At 42.6% G+C, this 15,128-nt stretch overlaps 1 protein-coding gene across 2 annotated transcripts in view; it reads right to left on the reverse strand.

Annotated features, from left to right (window-relative positions):
• Nucleotides 1-15,128, reverse strand: part of baz1b (bromodomain adjacent to zinc finger domain, 1B) — a 90,827-nt gene that overhangs the window by 62,503 nt on the left and 13,196 nt on the right. The window contains exons 3-6 of one of the 2 annotated variants that reach the window (XM_068010201.1): nt 12,890-13,034; nt 12,010-12,214; nt 9,879-10,000; nt 7,147-7,344 (exon numbers count right to left, since the gene is read on the reverse strand). In XM_068010201.1, coding sequence (XP_067866302.1) covers nt 7,147-7,344; nt 9,879-10,000; nt 12,010-12,214; nt 12,890-13,034 — 670 coding nt within the window. The remainder of the gene's footprint in view (nt 1-7,146; nt 7,345-9,878; nt 10,001-12,009; nt 12,215-12,889; nt 13,035-15,128) is intronic. The other variant, XM_068010202.1, reaches the window with a different exon arrangement.

Consider the following 15,128-nt stretch of genomic DNA (forward strand, 5'->3'; position numbering starts at 1 on the left):
CCAAAATTGGCTTAGTGGCAGGAGGCACAGGGTGATGGTCGAGGGTTGTTTTTGCGATTGGAAGCCTGTGACCAGTGGGGTACCATAGGGATAGGTTCTGGGACCCTGGCTATTTGTAATGTACATTAATGATTTAGACGTGAATATAGGAGGCATGATCAGTAAGTTTGCAGATGACACGAAAATTGGTGGTGTCGTAGATAGTGAGGATGAAAGCCTTAGATCACACATATGGATGGGCTGGTAAGACAGGCAGAGCAGTGGCACAGTTTGGGAGGACTACAAGGCAAGGGAATATGCAATGGGCGGTAAGACCCTAGGAAGTACAAAGGGTCAGAGGGACCCTGGTGTATTTGTCCATAGATCACTGAAGGCAGCAGCACAGATAGATAAGGTGGTTAGGAAGGCATATAGGATGCTTGCCTTTATTAGCCAAGGCATAGAATATAACAGCAGGGAGGTTATGATGGAGCTGTATAAAACACTAGTTCGGCCACAACTGGAGTACTGTGTACAGTTCTGGTCGCCACACTATAGGAAGGATGTGATTGCACAGGAGAGGGTGAAGAGATTCACCAGGATGTTGCCTGGGCTGGAGCATTTCAGCCATGAAGAGAGACTGGAAAGGCTAGGGTTGTTTTCCTGAGAGGGCACCTGAGTGAGGTATACAAAATTATGAGGGCATAGATAGGAAGAAGCTTTTTCCCTTAGCGGAGGTGGCAATAACCAGGGGGCATAGATTTAAGGTAAGGGGCAGTAAGTTTAGAGGGGATTTGAGGAAACAAATTTTTACCCAGAGGGTGGTTGGAATCTGGAACACACTGTCTGTAGGGGTTGTAGAGGCAGGAACCCTCAACATTTAAGAAGTATTTAGATGAGCACTTGAAACGCCATGGCACACAAGGCTACGGGCCAAGTGCTGGAAAATGGGATTAGAATACATAGGTGCTTGATAGCCGGCACGGACATGATGGGCCAAAGGGCCTGTTTCTGTGCTGTATAACTCTATGACTCTAAAACTCACATTTCTGATACCAAGAATTACAGGTGAATCAGTATACCATCTCAGTAAGACAGGCAGAGTTCTGAATCACCCTGACTGAGGACGACAAGATATTCTGAAACTACAGACTAATCCAATTTTTGCTTTTTATATTTCAGCATTGCATTTGTAGGGTCCGAGCAAAAAAATGGAGGGCGAAGCATAGAACAAGAAGGGGTATTGCCCTCCTACCTGGGGCTTCATAAGGAGAACATTTACCAATCCTTATTTTTAAATCTGTATCACTTAGGACTGGGAGTGTACATTTTTTACATCTTAGCAACCATCATAGCAAATAAACATCACATCTCTGCCATTACACTAGGCAGGGAAAAGTACTGACGTTAAAACTGGCTGTTACTGCCACTTAGCAAACAGTACACAGACAGGAAACACTACTCAACTATCGGCTAGTGAGATTAAAACAAAACAAAGTACTTCCCCAAATGTCAATCCTCAGGTCTTAATGGAATTGTGGAGGATTGGCAAAGTAACTTAAGTCTGTGATTAAGCTGTGCCCCTACCTCTTCAAAAAGCATGTAGTAATTGGTAGGGTATCAGTGCACACAACTGAATCAAAGGATTGAGAACACATACACAATCAGACCAAATGGGAAAGGGAGCAATGTGCGTGCATGCAATAGGACTGAATGGTATGGGGTGAAAATTTTATTGATACAATAGGGCGGGGGAAAGTTGGCAAGCTGCATTTACAGCTCATCCCTCGTCCCCAAAGAGATTATGGGCCTCTCGTAGAACCACTGCAGTCCGTGTGTGGACAGTGCTCCTACAATGATGTTGGTTCAATATGCTGGAATTCCTGACCTAACAATGACAAAGGAATGACAGTTTATGCCCAGGTTTGGCTGGTGCGTGACAGGGAGGGGAACAAGATCAAAGAACTAAGATAATCTTTGTATACGCGGCCAGACCAATGCATATTTGACAGGACCATATGGTATTTTACGTGTATCTGGATCGTACAGAGTTAATTACGGCACAGAAAAAAACCATTCAGCCCACTGAGTCCATGCTGGCTCAGAACAATGCAGTCATTCCCATTACCCTGCTCTATCCCTGTAGCCCTTTAAGTTTACTTCCCTCAAGGGCTCACCCAATTTCCTTTTGAAATTATTGACTGTCTCTGCTTCCACCACCCTTGTAGGCAACGGAGTCCAGGTGTGCGAAAAAGTTCTTCCTCACAAGCCCCTGAATTTCTTGCACAAAACCTTAAATCTGTGTCCCCTAGTCCTTGCACCAGCAGCTAATGGGAACAGGTTTTCTTTGTCTACCCTATCCAAACCTGTCATAATCGTGTACACCTCTATCAAATCTCCCCACATTCTCCTCTGCTCCAAGGAGAACAACCCCAGCTTCTCCTTGTAGCTAAAATCCCTCACCTCTACAACAGGGGAAAAGTTAGTCACCGATTAGCCTTTAAAATGGCCTCCTCAATGGTCTGAATGGCCTCCTGTGCTGTAATGACTCCATGACTCTATAAAAGAACTTTTAGCATTGCTTGTTACTTGAATCTGGACAAAACTTCACCTCTGGTACAAACCAATCCTTCAACAATTTGAAACAACAATTTAGAGTGCATAATACAGGGGAAAAATTTCTGAATAGTAAGAAATGATTATGTTCATTAAAAAAAGTCAAGATGGAAAATACAAAAAATAATTAAATGCACAAACACATTAAGCTCACATACGGATTTTCTTGGGGTGGGGGGCATCAGTAGACTACCTTGTTAAGAATAATGTCTCATTTTTCCAAGACTTCAAAAGCAACACTGTCTTCAAAAATGACCCACGGCACACATGATCCAACTCGAAGCGTTGGAGCAAGGATAAGGATCCTTGAGGACAGCAGCAGATCATACAGGTTAACAGCAAGATGATAGCCATACTCTGAACAGATACACAGCCACCATTAATAGCACAATGAATCATGCAGATCGAGCTGACGTAGCAGGTTACCTCATCATCTTCAGTCCATTTAGGAGGCTGTATTAATCAAGAAATTCATATTAACATCCCAACCACTGCTGTGCCAGAATCAGGCTGGGAGATTGACGATTGCAAAATTACATCACCTCAGTCCAAGCAAAACCTCTCTTCCCACCCACCCTCAACCCCTTCTGATGATTAAAATCAAACAAATGGCTCAACCAGCATCTAACTGAAATCGTGCAGACCAGAGGCTCTCCGCTTTGATTCCTAGTCTACGCAGTGTTAATCTTAGACATGGCAGAAGATAGGGCATTACACATGGCCTCAGTACCCCAGGTTAAGTAACAAGGACCAAAGGTTCCTGTTCTTGATTGCTATTCACTAATCCCTGCTGAAAGTTTCACATGCAATTACATCAACGCCAGGATGAGGTTCAACTCAAACGTTCTTCCATCAAATAACCAGTCAATATTCACTGTTCTCATGCAAGGCCCCCACCTGCCAAGAATGAGGCACATTAATTTTGTCATGAACATTGATTTTAAACTGTTACTGGAGTGAAGAAAGGGCTTGTCAAACAGATCAGCCGTGGCTAGAAAAGACATTTGCATATTAACAGACAGTGCTTGGAAGGACAAAGGACCATTCCCTGACACATTCAACCCACAATGGACCTTTATCACCAGGTATTGTGTGTAAGAGGAACATTCTAGAGACTGCTACGGTGATACAATCTAAGACGTGGTCAGACCAGTTAGTCACATGATTAACCTGCTTGGCAACCTGGGTTTTTCTGAATTGTACGAACAGTTGTAACTAAGAGGATCTGTTTGCTCCTGGATTGAGAAGATCTCCCCTGTCTGCTCCCATCTCTTTCTCACAAGCTTCTGAATCCACTGAAGACACATGAACCCCAAGACAGAAAAGTCTCCTACATCGAACAAGGTTTAAGAAAAATGCCGGACCCCAACAAAAAGCAAGAGCTATCTACAATCAAGGACTCTACAGTGAGCTCGAAGAACCGTAACAAAAACTCTTCGGATACTGCCTCAAACTTTTCCACTTTATTTCTTGTGCTCTTTTCTATCTCTATTTGCATGTGTGCATCGCGTATGCATGCTAGCGTGGGTGTGTCAACCGAATTAGAGTCCAAGTTCAAGCTTAATAAATTTCAACTTTTCTTCTTTAAACCTAAGAAAACCTGTTTGTGCTGGTTTCTTTGCCTTAAAATTGGTAAGCGGTGAACAAGGATTTACCAAAGGGCAGCTAAAAAGTGTTTTCAAAATTAAACCATGTTACGGCAAGACCAGGTGAAGGCGGAGAGGGACCCCCTAGACACCTTTCTCACCTGGTTATAACAGTCTACAGTGAATGGGAACTTGAGAGTAGTACTGGTGTATACTCAATGCTTATGGACCTCCTCAATGCTGAAGGAACTCTACATCTTCAACAGAGGACAGTTTGGTGGATGAAACAGGAGTACTAGCGCCAACCAAACACATTTGGAAACATTTTCATTCACATTTGGCATCAGAACAATACTAACATTTCAGAACCAGAAACGCAACAAAGCTGCCCCAAATCTCTGCTACCTACTTCTAATCACATTATATGCGTGAAAGCCATATTATATTCAAATCCCATGTGGCATATTGAACTTAAAGTTGGTACTTTCTGCTGATTTTAATCTGGCAAGGCAATTGGCAAAGCAACACCAAAAAATATAAACCTGCAGTTTGTCTAGAGGAATTTCAGGCTTCCGATCTAAAGGTATTAGGAGACCAGACATGCATATCTATTGCAAATTTCACCGTGAAGCCATTTATGGACACTTGCATGCTACTCAGTTTGGTTTTCATTCCATGCATAAGTACTTTGCACTGATCACTGATTAACAGCAGGCAGAAACATACTCCAACACAGTGACAATATCACTTCATGCAGGTGCATCCAACAACAACATTTACATAGTATCTTTAATGTAACAAAAAGACCCAAGGTGCATTACAAAACAAAATATGACACAGCCATATAAGAAGATATTCGGTCAGATGACCAAAGGCCTGGTCAAAGAGGTAGGATTTAAGGGCGGTCTTAAAAGCAGAAAGCGAGGTTGAGAGGCATGGGGAGGGAATTCCAAATCTTAGGGCTTAGGCAACTGAAGACATGGCCACCAATGGTGGAGTGATTAAAATTGGGGATGCCCAAGAGGCCAGAATTTGATGGTAACATATCTCGGAGGGTTGTGGGGCTGCAGGAGATTACAGAGATAAGGTGGCAAGGCTATGGAGGAATTTGAAAACAAGGATGAGAATTTTAAAATCAAGACTTTGCTTTACCCAGCGCCAATGCAGGTCAACGAGCACAGAGGTGATAGATGAACGGGACTTGCTGCAAGTTAAGACATGAGCAGCAGAGTTTTGGATGACCTCAAGTTTACAGAGATGAGAATGTGAGACCAGCCAGGAGTGCATTAGAAAAGTTAAGTCTAGAGGTAACAAAGGCATCGATGAGGGTTTCAGAGCAGGTAAGCTGAGACAGGGGCAAAGTCCGGCGATGTTCAGGAGGTGGAAATAGGCTGACTTAGTGATCCCACGAATAAGTGGTCAGAAGTGCATCTTGGGGTCAAATATGACACCAAGGTTGCAAACAGATTGATTTAGTCTCAGACTGTTGCCAGGGAGAGGGATGGATTTGGTAGCTAGGGAACGGAGTTTGGAGTGGGGAACGAAAACAACAGCTTCAGTCTTCCCAGTATTTAACTGGAGAAAATTCCTGCTCATCCAGTACTGGATGCCAGATAAGCAGTCTGATAGATTAGCAACAGTGCAGGAGTCGAGAGGTGGTGGTGAGGTAGAGCTGAAGGTCGTCAATGTACATGTGAAAACTAAAGCTGTGCTTTCGGATCATGGCGCCCAGATGCATGCAGATGAGAAATAGTAGGGGGCCAAGGACAGATCCTTGGGGGCACCAGAGGTAATAGTGCAGGAGTAGGAAGAGAAGCCACTGCATGATTCTCTGGTTATGATTAGACAGATAAGAATGGAACCAGATGAGAGCAGTCCCCCCCAGCTGGACAACAATGGAGAGGTGATGGAGGAGGATGGAGTGGTCAACTGTGTCAAAGGTGGCAGACAGATCGAAAGGATGAAGAGGGATAGTTTAACTTTGTCACAGTCACAAAGAATGTCATTTGTGACTGATAAATCAGTACTGTGGCAAGGGCAGAAACCTGATTGGAGGAATTCAAACATGAAGTTCCAGGAAAGACGAGCACAGATTTGGGAAGCAACAACATGTTCAAGGACTTTGGAGAGGAAAGAGAGGTTGGAGATGGGACAATAGTTTGCAGGGGAGGTGGGGTCAAAGGTTAGTTTCTTGAGGAGAGCGCAATAATTTTTCCTACTCTTGCTCCAAGGAAAATCCAACCTCTTTGTGCACCCAAATTCAGATTGGAATGTGCCTAATGACAGAATCTGCTGACAAACCATAGCTCCACATCGCAACCGTGTTCTCACTTGATGCCCAGGTCTGCCTATTTGGAAGAATATCACTGGATCGCAATCAGGAGGGGAAACACTTGATCCATTTTCTCCTCCCTAACCCAGGAGTATGACAAACCATGGCACTCCAGCTGAATTCAGCAAACGTAGCACAGTGGGGATCGAACCAAAGATCTTACACATCTGTATGGCTCAGCTACTCACTGCACAAATTTACTGAGCCAACAACTTCTGAGTTCTTCAAACAGGATTGCACAGCAACAGGCCTTTTTCAACCTCCGGGACCTGGATTTCCGCTCAAAGGAGACGAAAAACTCTTCTTTCTGCTAACTGTAAAAGTATTCTACCTGAAGTCTGGTGCACAAGAGCCCACAGCACAGAACATCTACTAATTGGACACTAAATCTCACTCAAAGCCACAAGGGTGAATTGTGAAATGGAAAGACATCACACTGTTGCTGTAAAGATGGCTCCAGTGAAGCTGAAGCTAAGGCAGTTTGTTGGGAAAAGAGTAGAAAGAGATTTACTCTGTATTTAACTGTGCTACGCCTGGACTATAAGTGTACAAAATTAACATTTCTCATAACTGACATTTTTACTCCAAGCACTAAATTCACCCAATTACTTTTGAGAAATGCAATATTGTTACCTTGTATGGAGAGAGCAGGAAGTCACTGAATTTACTGGGCAGCGAATATTTCTGTACAAGTGCGTCTTCCACCACCCAGGGTGCATTTTCTCCCATCCCCATTCGCATTGAGTTATGCCTGATGAAATAGCGCAGGATTTCCTTGTTTGGCGGCCGCTCTGAGCGGATGAGACTTTCAGCTGGTACATTACTAATTATCTGAAGCAACAAGAAAAGCACCCACTTTAGTACAATGAAACTTTTAAAAGCCCATATATTCTACAAAACCGCACACTGAGTACAAGCTTTTACAGAGAATATGAATTAGGAGAATGCTGGAATCAGCCAGCTAAACTACACAAATTCAGCTATTTGACCAAATCAGCCCCTTGAATCCAAAATGGTGCAATGTTAAACTGCATAATAACAACTTGCATTTATATAGCACCTTAACATAGTAAAATATCCCAAGACACTTCACAGGAATGTTACCAAACAAAATTTGACATTATGCTGCACAAGACGACATTAGAACAAGTGACCAAAAGGTAGGTTTTCAGAGGAGTGGGGTAGGGAAGCCGAGAGGTTTGGGGAAGGAATTCCAGAATTTTAGGCCCAGGCAGCTGAAGGCATAGGCGCCAATGGTGGAGCTATTAAAATCTGGGAAGCGCAAGACATCAAAATTGGAGAAGCACAGAGATCTCAGAGGACTGAAGGAAGTTTTAGAGATGGGTAAGGGTGAGGCCATGGAAAGATTTAGAAATAAGGATGGGAGTTTTAATAGAGTCTTTTCTGGACAGGGAGCCACCGTAGTCAGAAAGTACAGGACTGATGGGTGAATAGGACTTTGCAAGTTATGACACAGACAGTGGAGTTGTGGATGAGTTCAAGTCATGGATAGGTGAAAGAGGGTAGCCTGGTCAAGACAGCATTGGAATAACCAAGACTAGACCATACCGATGAGAAATTCAGTTTGGACCTGGGGCAAACTTGATCTCAGCCAATACAACACTTACAATGTTACACCCCTCAGTACTGAAGATAAGTTGGGGTGGTGGGTGGTTGGGGTGGTGTGTGTGAGGCAGTTAGCCACAGGCCAACTGCCAAAAGCAGTCCACTAACTCCCACTTACAAAAAATTAGCCTGTTTAGGTGTCAAGATCATGGTATGCATGATACCTTCCTCTTTCAATTTTTAGCTTACACATGAAGAGTGGCCACTTTGGAAAGGTACTGGAGGGCTGTTGGCCTTTGTGTAAATTCACTTACTGAGATGGAGCCTCTTCTGGGGAAGAAGTTTGCTTTAAAACAACAAGCAATCCAATGAGCACTTACATGGTAATTTGCATTTCACATTTAGCATGTTCATGAATAACACAGACAAAAAAAAAGATCCAAGTCTATGAAAATTGCCAATGAACATTCTCCTAGAATGTAGCCAGTTGCGCAAATGAAGTTCCCAGCCATCATCCAGTGTCAGAATTTCAGTGGACAAGGCGGCAAGAGCTGCCAACTAGTAAATGCTATACAAATAGTAACAAAAAAGCAACAGATCACAGAAGTCACACCCAGCACGGAAGCGATTACCTCTACTTCATGGAGGCTATATAATGCAGACACCATCGAGAATGGGTGAAAAAGCAAAGGAACGATAATAGTTTGAAAGGTTATGCTGAAAAAGATTCAAATTATCAAGTAATGGCACTCTAAGGTTGGTTCTGCCCCAAATCACATCATCATACAGATCAGCCTGATGAAATACACCCCCCCCCCCCCCCCCCACCCCATGTAATGCAGATGGGTCTATGGATCTTGCTAGTCTCAAAACAAGATTCCATCTGTGCAGTGTTTCCAATGTCACATGCATTTACATTTTGAAAACTATTCTATTTCTTTGCCCCACCCATCACTCTCATTATGTACAGTCTCTTTCTTTAAAAAAAAACTAGAAATGAGAGGTTGAAAGTGAATTTAGGAAGTGTTAATTGAGTACTTAGCAGGCATGGAGCTACAGCACAAATTGGCTCCTAACTGTAAAGTCTCACTCTGAACGTGGTGGCTGGTTTAGAAGACTGAAAAATTGTGCACTACTGCAGTGGGAGATGTTATTCTGAGGCTAGGGTTAAAATCCATTTTTGGAATAGGGTAGTGGAAGCTTTACTTTGTAGCCAGCTGCTACAATAGATCTGGGAACGTTCAATGTTGCTGCTAATGTGTCTGAAATGGAAATTATTCCATTCACTGGTCTGAACACCTCAAACTTTGAAGAACATAAAATTCTCTCAGAGATTGCCTCAAACCTTTCCATTTTATTTTTTTCTTCTGCTCTTTTCTGTCTCTATTTGCATGTGTGTATCGTGTACGCATGCTAGCGTGGGCACGTCATGTATCCGTAGGCACCAAACGAATTAAGTTTAAGTTTAATAAATTTCAACTTTTCTTCTTTATACCTAAGAAAACCTGTTTGTGCTGGTTTCTTTGCCTTATAATTGGAAAGCGGTGAACAAGGATTCACCAAAGAGGAGCTAAAAACAGTGTTTTAAAAATTAAACCCTGTTACGGTAAGACCAGGTGAAAGCTGAGAGGGACCCCTAGACACTTTTCTCACCTGGTCGTAACAACATCAAGAGACTCCCTACCCTCTAGGTGCCATTTCAGCTCAAGACTGCCTTTAAATCACTGTTGGGTACAAACCAGCCTACTAAAGGTCTGTGATCAAAGAAGCTAAATTGAAAAGTCAGTTTTATTTCTCACTTTGTCCTCTTCCTGCAGCTTCACATCATATTTGTAGGGCAGAAATTTCGGATGAACCCATTTCTTCTCTTCCTTCTTCAGGCTTGTAGGCAGCTTCCGTGGTGATCGACGAGCTCTATCACCTGAGAAGCACAATATACTTGCTGTTACTTACTTCGCAATGCTGATTGTTCAGTTGTCTCAATGCAGATGAGATACTGGTGCTAACACAGCCACTTGGCATTACTGCACGCAACAAGCCAAAACAATCTGAACAAAAGGGGAAGCAGGTCCGATAGCTTTAAAGGCATTACATAGTCCTATCTGTAGGGTTCTACCATGCTGCTTGGAATGGAATGAGAATCACAACTTTCATCTGCATTTACCTTTTAGCAATTACTGCCTGCTGCCTACACCAGTAGGTGAATAGTTCCACTGATTTTGTGAGGCAAGTATGTCATCAAGCAGAAGCACAGATCAGCACCATTCCCCCTGGGGGCTAGTCCTAAAGCACCAAGTTTAAAACTCAACTCAAAAGGTTAATATTTTAGCCCGAGTTACAAAACACCAATTTTCAGTCTTCAACTAGATTATAAGCTTAAATTTAGCACAGACTTTGGCAGATTCAGAAAATCTTCTAACTGGGCCAACTGGTTTTAATTTTCAGGTCATGAATCAGTAACATTAAAAAACACTATTACAACAACAAAGGTTCTCAGGAAGCAGGAATTACCAACCTAAAACACCTACATCTAACAATTTAACAAAAATAATTGAATATTTCAGTGTTTTACTTTTTGACCCCACACCTTCCAAACCCGCGACCTCTACCAACGAGAAGGACAAGGGCAGCAAATGCATGGGAACACCACCACCTGCAAGTTCCCCTCCAAGTCACACACCATCCTGACTTTGAACTATATCGCCGTTCCTTCACTGTCACTGGGTCAAAATCCTGGAACTCCCCTCCTAACAGCACTGTGGGTGTACCTATCTCATATGGACTGCAGCGGTTCAAGAAGGCAGCTCACCACCACCCTCTCAAGGGCAATTAGGGATGGGCAATAAATGCTGGCCGAGCCAGCGATGCCCACATACATCCCATGAATGAATTAAAAAAATCTCCATACCCCACCACCACACCCCCTCCCACCCTCCCCCCCGCAAAACCATGCTCTCTGCAGTTTTCGCTGCCTTTTCTTGCATTCTGTAGTACCAGAGACAAACCCTGTTTCTGCTGGATCTCCAAAGGATCTAGCCACTTAGTTCTAGTCCCCTGCCCTTTCCCCGTACCCTTTTTTTTCCTTCTACAAATATTTATCCATTTCATTTTTAAAGTCTACTGTACATTAGTAGGGCATTCCACATCCCAATGTCCATTTGTGAAAAATATTCTCCCAATATCACCTTTCCCTCTTTTGATCTTAAATTTATGCCTTCCAAGACTGCACCCTCTTCATGACATCCTTCCTAAACGTAGCCAAAACTGGGTACAATAATCTAAGAAAGAACTAACAATTTGTACCAGGTCTGTAGTACCTCTGCTTTAATCCTCCAAACTCCTATTTAAAAAACAAGGGGATCTTTATTTTTATATAAATACAAAACTCTCTGAATCCCCAAATCTCAATACTCCACTCCTTTTACAGTTGTTGAGGAAATGAATGGCTAGGCATGAAACAGCTTCTTAGCTCTGCTTTGAAAACAGAGATGTGAGAGTTCAATTTGAGATCAGGAGAGATAATGAGGCCAACTATGTTGTTGATGGTCGAAGAGAGGCTGCAGCCAAATGTTGAGAGGTGGCAGCCGATTAAACTTGCAATGGACACAAGAAATTGTGTCATTAAAAAATTGAAAATACAAGACCAAAGTTCGAGATGCAACTGATTAAGCCATTGTACTGAAAGAAGACTGGAGGTTGTGAGCAGACTTTGCAACTTGAAGGAAATTCATGAATACTGCATGGAATCATTAGTAAAACGGTACTGGGTTTAAGTTGTTCTGGAAATCATTAATACAAAGAAATACAATGACAGAAGGGGACAGAGTCTAAGAGACTCCCAAATCAATGGAAAAAAACTACTATATCTTCCCCTACTACTTCTGTATGGTTGCCCACTCTATTATATACATGATGTGACTGAACACATACTGGTATTGCTGTCCCTCTTGTTCTCCTCAACTTTGTTGCAGACTTCCATAACAAGGCTCTCTTGCGCCACCTGGCTGGAGTTCTCCTTGTCACTGGAAGGTGAGTTGCAGGATCCATCAGTTTTCTTCTCAGAAGATAATTCTTCCTTCGGTTCCAGAGGATGGACTTTCACCACCACCACTTGAAGGATTTTGTTTTCCCCAACCTAGTAGGAAAGAAGGAAATTATTTATTCGGGTTAACTTTTAAATTTACAACAATATTTACACACACATATATGATATAAAAGGAAAACACTCCTTTGTTGCTGCTGGCAACAGAATTACTAACATTAACTTCTGACAACCAAATGCAAATATAACTAATTTGCTTTAGAAAAGGACTATCCAATGGAATTTGAATCCAAATTCCAGAGATGAAAGGGCAACAATCATCCCTGCCCCCTAGTTAATTTATTTCACCAACATATTGCTATACATTTAATGTTATTCATCCTCTATTTCTAAGACCTTATGACTATTTCATGGTCTGATTTACCGAATTCCAGTATTTCCCTTCATACACTATAGAGGGCAGTGACTCATGGCAAGGTGCACTTTCACTATGTCTCCTTCATGGAGGCTTCCACAGTGAATGCTGGCATGCCAAACAATATCGTGCCTGCCTCTGATGTCCATAAAAGTGCCTTTTTCAGTTGGGCAGTGGACAGCAATCAGGACCTTAGATCCACTCACCCAGGGACCAAGCGGGAGATCAGCAAAAGCACCACAGCCTGGGGATTAAACTTGGAATTTATGGCTCAGATCAGGGAATGTAGTTACACACTAAACCATCAAGGAAATATTTTTCAAGCTTATACAAACATATCTTCCAAGACTGACCTGAAATTCGCAGTGCTCTCCAATAGCAAACTTGGTCATGATCTCCATCCATGTTTTGTCCACTAGTTTGTCTAAGGACAGTGTATTGTGATGGACGAGTTCCAACACAGGCTTTTCAAACCACACTGGATATTCCTCCTTTAGCCTGCAAAGAGCAAGAAAGCAGAAGAACTAGGTAAAAATGCTACATAATTATAAATTAACATGCAACAGCAATTTAGACAGGGTTCAAAGAAATTTAGCCAAAGTAGTGATTAGGTGGTGTCAAGCTTTGGTTTTAAAAGCCTGTCAGTTGTAGAAAAAAGAGCAATAAGGGACTCCGGTTTGAGAAATTGGGGATGAGTAGGAGAAAATGAAAAGACTCTCGATTTCAACATGTGGAAGGAGGACGTAGGGATGAGAAAGAGCTTCTCATGAAAAATCAGCAGGCAACTGTTAACTTTTGTCTGCTCAACATCCCCAAGGGCCAGTACATTTCTATGCCCTAGGACACAATAAGATTCCCAAAACCGAGTCCCATCTAATTTTGCTGCTGCAGGAAAAGGTACACCCCCTTCCCCCAAAGCACACTACAGAACAAGAACTCCTCTCTTTCTTAAACTTACAATTACAATATGCTCAAGTGTTTTCCCTTTATATATTGTTTTCTTATTTTATGTAAGCAGTCTCCATGACTGCAAGAGTTCATGCTACACACAACCAGTAGATGGAGCCAACATGTAGCAGTATCCAGCAACAGCACAAGTAGAAATTGTGAATCTACTTCACACCAGTCTCCTTTTGAGAAAAGTGCATTCACATGCTTTTCAAAAAATGTAACCAACCCCTGGTTTCCCCTCCTCCTCCTCTCTTGAAAGCAAATCATCCTGCAGACAATCAACAACCGTCTGACATCTCAGTCAGCTAACTATTCTTCACGTGCAATTCCAGTCAAAAATCTGACTGGGAAGGCACCCTAAGAAAGCCTGATCCTATCTTTACCCAACATTCCCATTCATCCACACGATCACATTTTCCAACAGTGGTCAATGAACAGCAATCATAAGCAGGAACTCTGGCTGATTTTTCCCTCACAGTTCAAGGGCACTGCTGCCAAATGGTTACAGTATTCATGTGCATGTCATCTGAATTCCACAGTATGCTATTAGCTGTAACAGAGCCTCCGATTGCCGTGAAATCAACTGTACAAGCCACTTTTTAAATACAGGCTGACCCTGTTGTATTTTTTTTTTTACTGACCAAGGATGAAAATTGTAATTCACTTTCACTACTTGACAGCAACAAAAACTTTCCCCCAGTCCTTATGAACGCCCACTAGAGATGATCGTTTTGACAGTACTGCTGTGTGTTGTAATTAGGATTTAAGTGTAAAGGTGGACACATGGAAGTCTCAATTTGCCCACTCAAACTGTGAAACAACTGAATTAGAGAGATCATCCTTCCAAACTTGTTTCATTATCTGAGGAGTGTATTTTAAGTTACACCATAGGATGAAATACTGGTTGCTACTTGGATGCCAGCAGCAAAAGCAAATTTGAGGTGATGAATTAAGAAATATTCCACAAATAGCAATACCAGCATTCTAAATAAGTCTACTTTTAACACAAGTATTACTATGAAATCTGATCTCAGAAGAACATTGACAATACGTTGTGCCAAGCCTGTTATACTCTCAGCACTACATGAACTACTTTGCCTGTGCTGGGACGAGGGAGCAGTACCTCAGGACATGCGCGATGCCAATATCATCACCCTCTATAAAAACAAAGGTGACCACGGTGACTGCAACAACCGTGGAATCTCCCTGCTCAGCATAGTGGGGAAAGTCTTTGCTCGAGTTGCTTTAAACAGGCTCCAGAAGCTGGCCGAGCGCGTCTACCCCGAGGCAGTGTGGCTTTCGTGCAGAGAGATCAACCATTGACATGCTGTTCTCCCTTCGTCAGATACAGGAGAAATGCCGCGAACAACAGATGCCCCTCTACATTGCTTTCATTGATCTCACCAAAGCCTTTGACCTCGTCAGCAGATGTGGTCTCTTCAGACTACTAGAAAAGATTGGATGTCCACCAAAGCTACTAAATATCATCATCTCATTCCATGACAATATGAAAGGCACAATTCAACATAGCGGCACCTCATCATACCCCTTTTCTATCCTGAGTGGCGTGAAACAGGGCTGTGTTCTCGCACCCACACTCTTTGGGATATTCTTTCTCCCTGCTGCTCTCACATGCGTTCA

The sequence above is a fragment of the Heterodontus francisci genome, chromosome 30 (assembly GCF_036365525.1).
Source record: "Heterodontus francisci isolate sHetFra1 chromosome 30, sHetFra1.hap1, whole genome shotgun sequence".
Classification (NCBI taxonomy): domain Eukaryota; kingdom Metazoa; phylum Chordata; class Chondrichthyes; order Heterodontiformes; family Heterodontidae; genus Heterodontus; species Heterodontus francisci.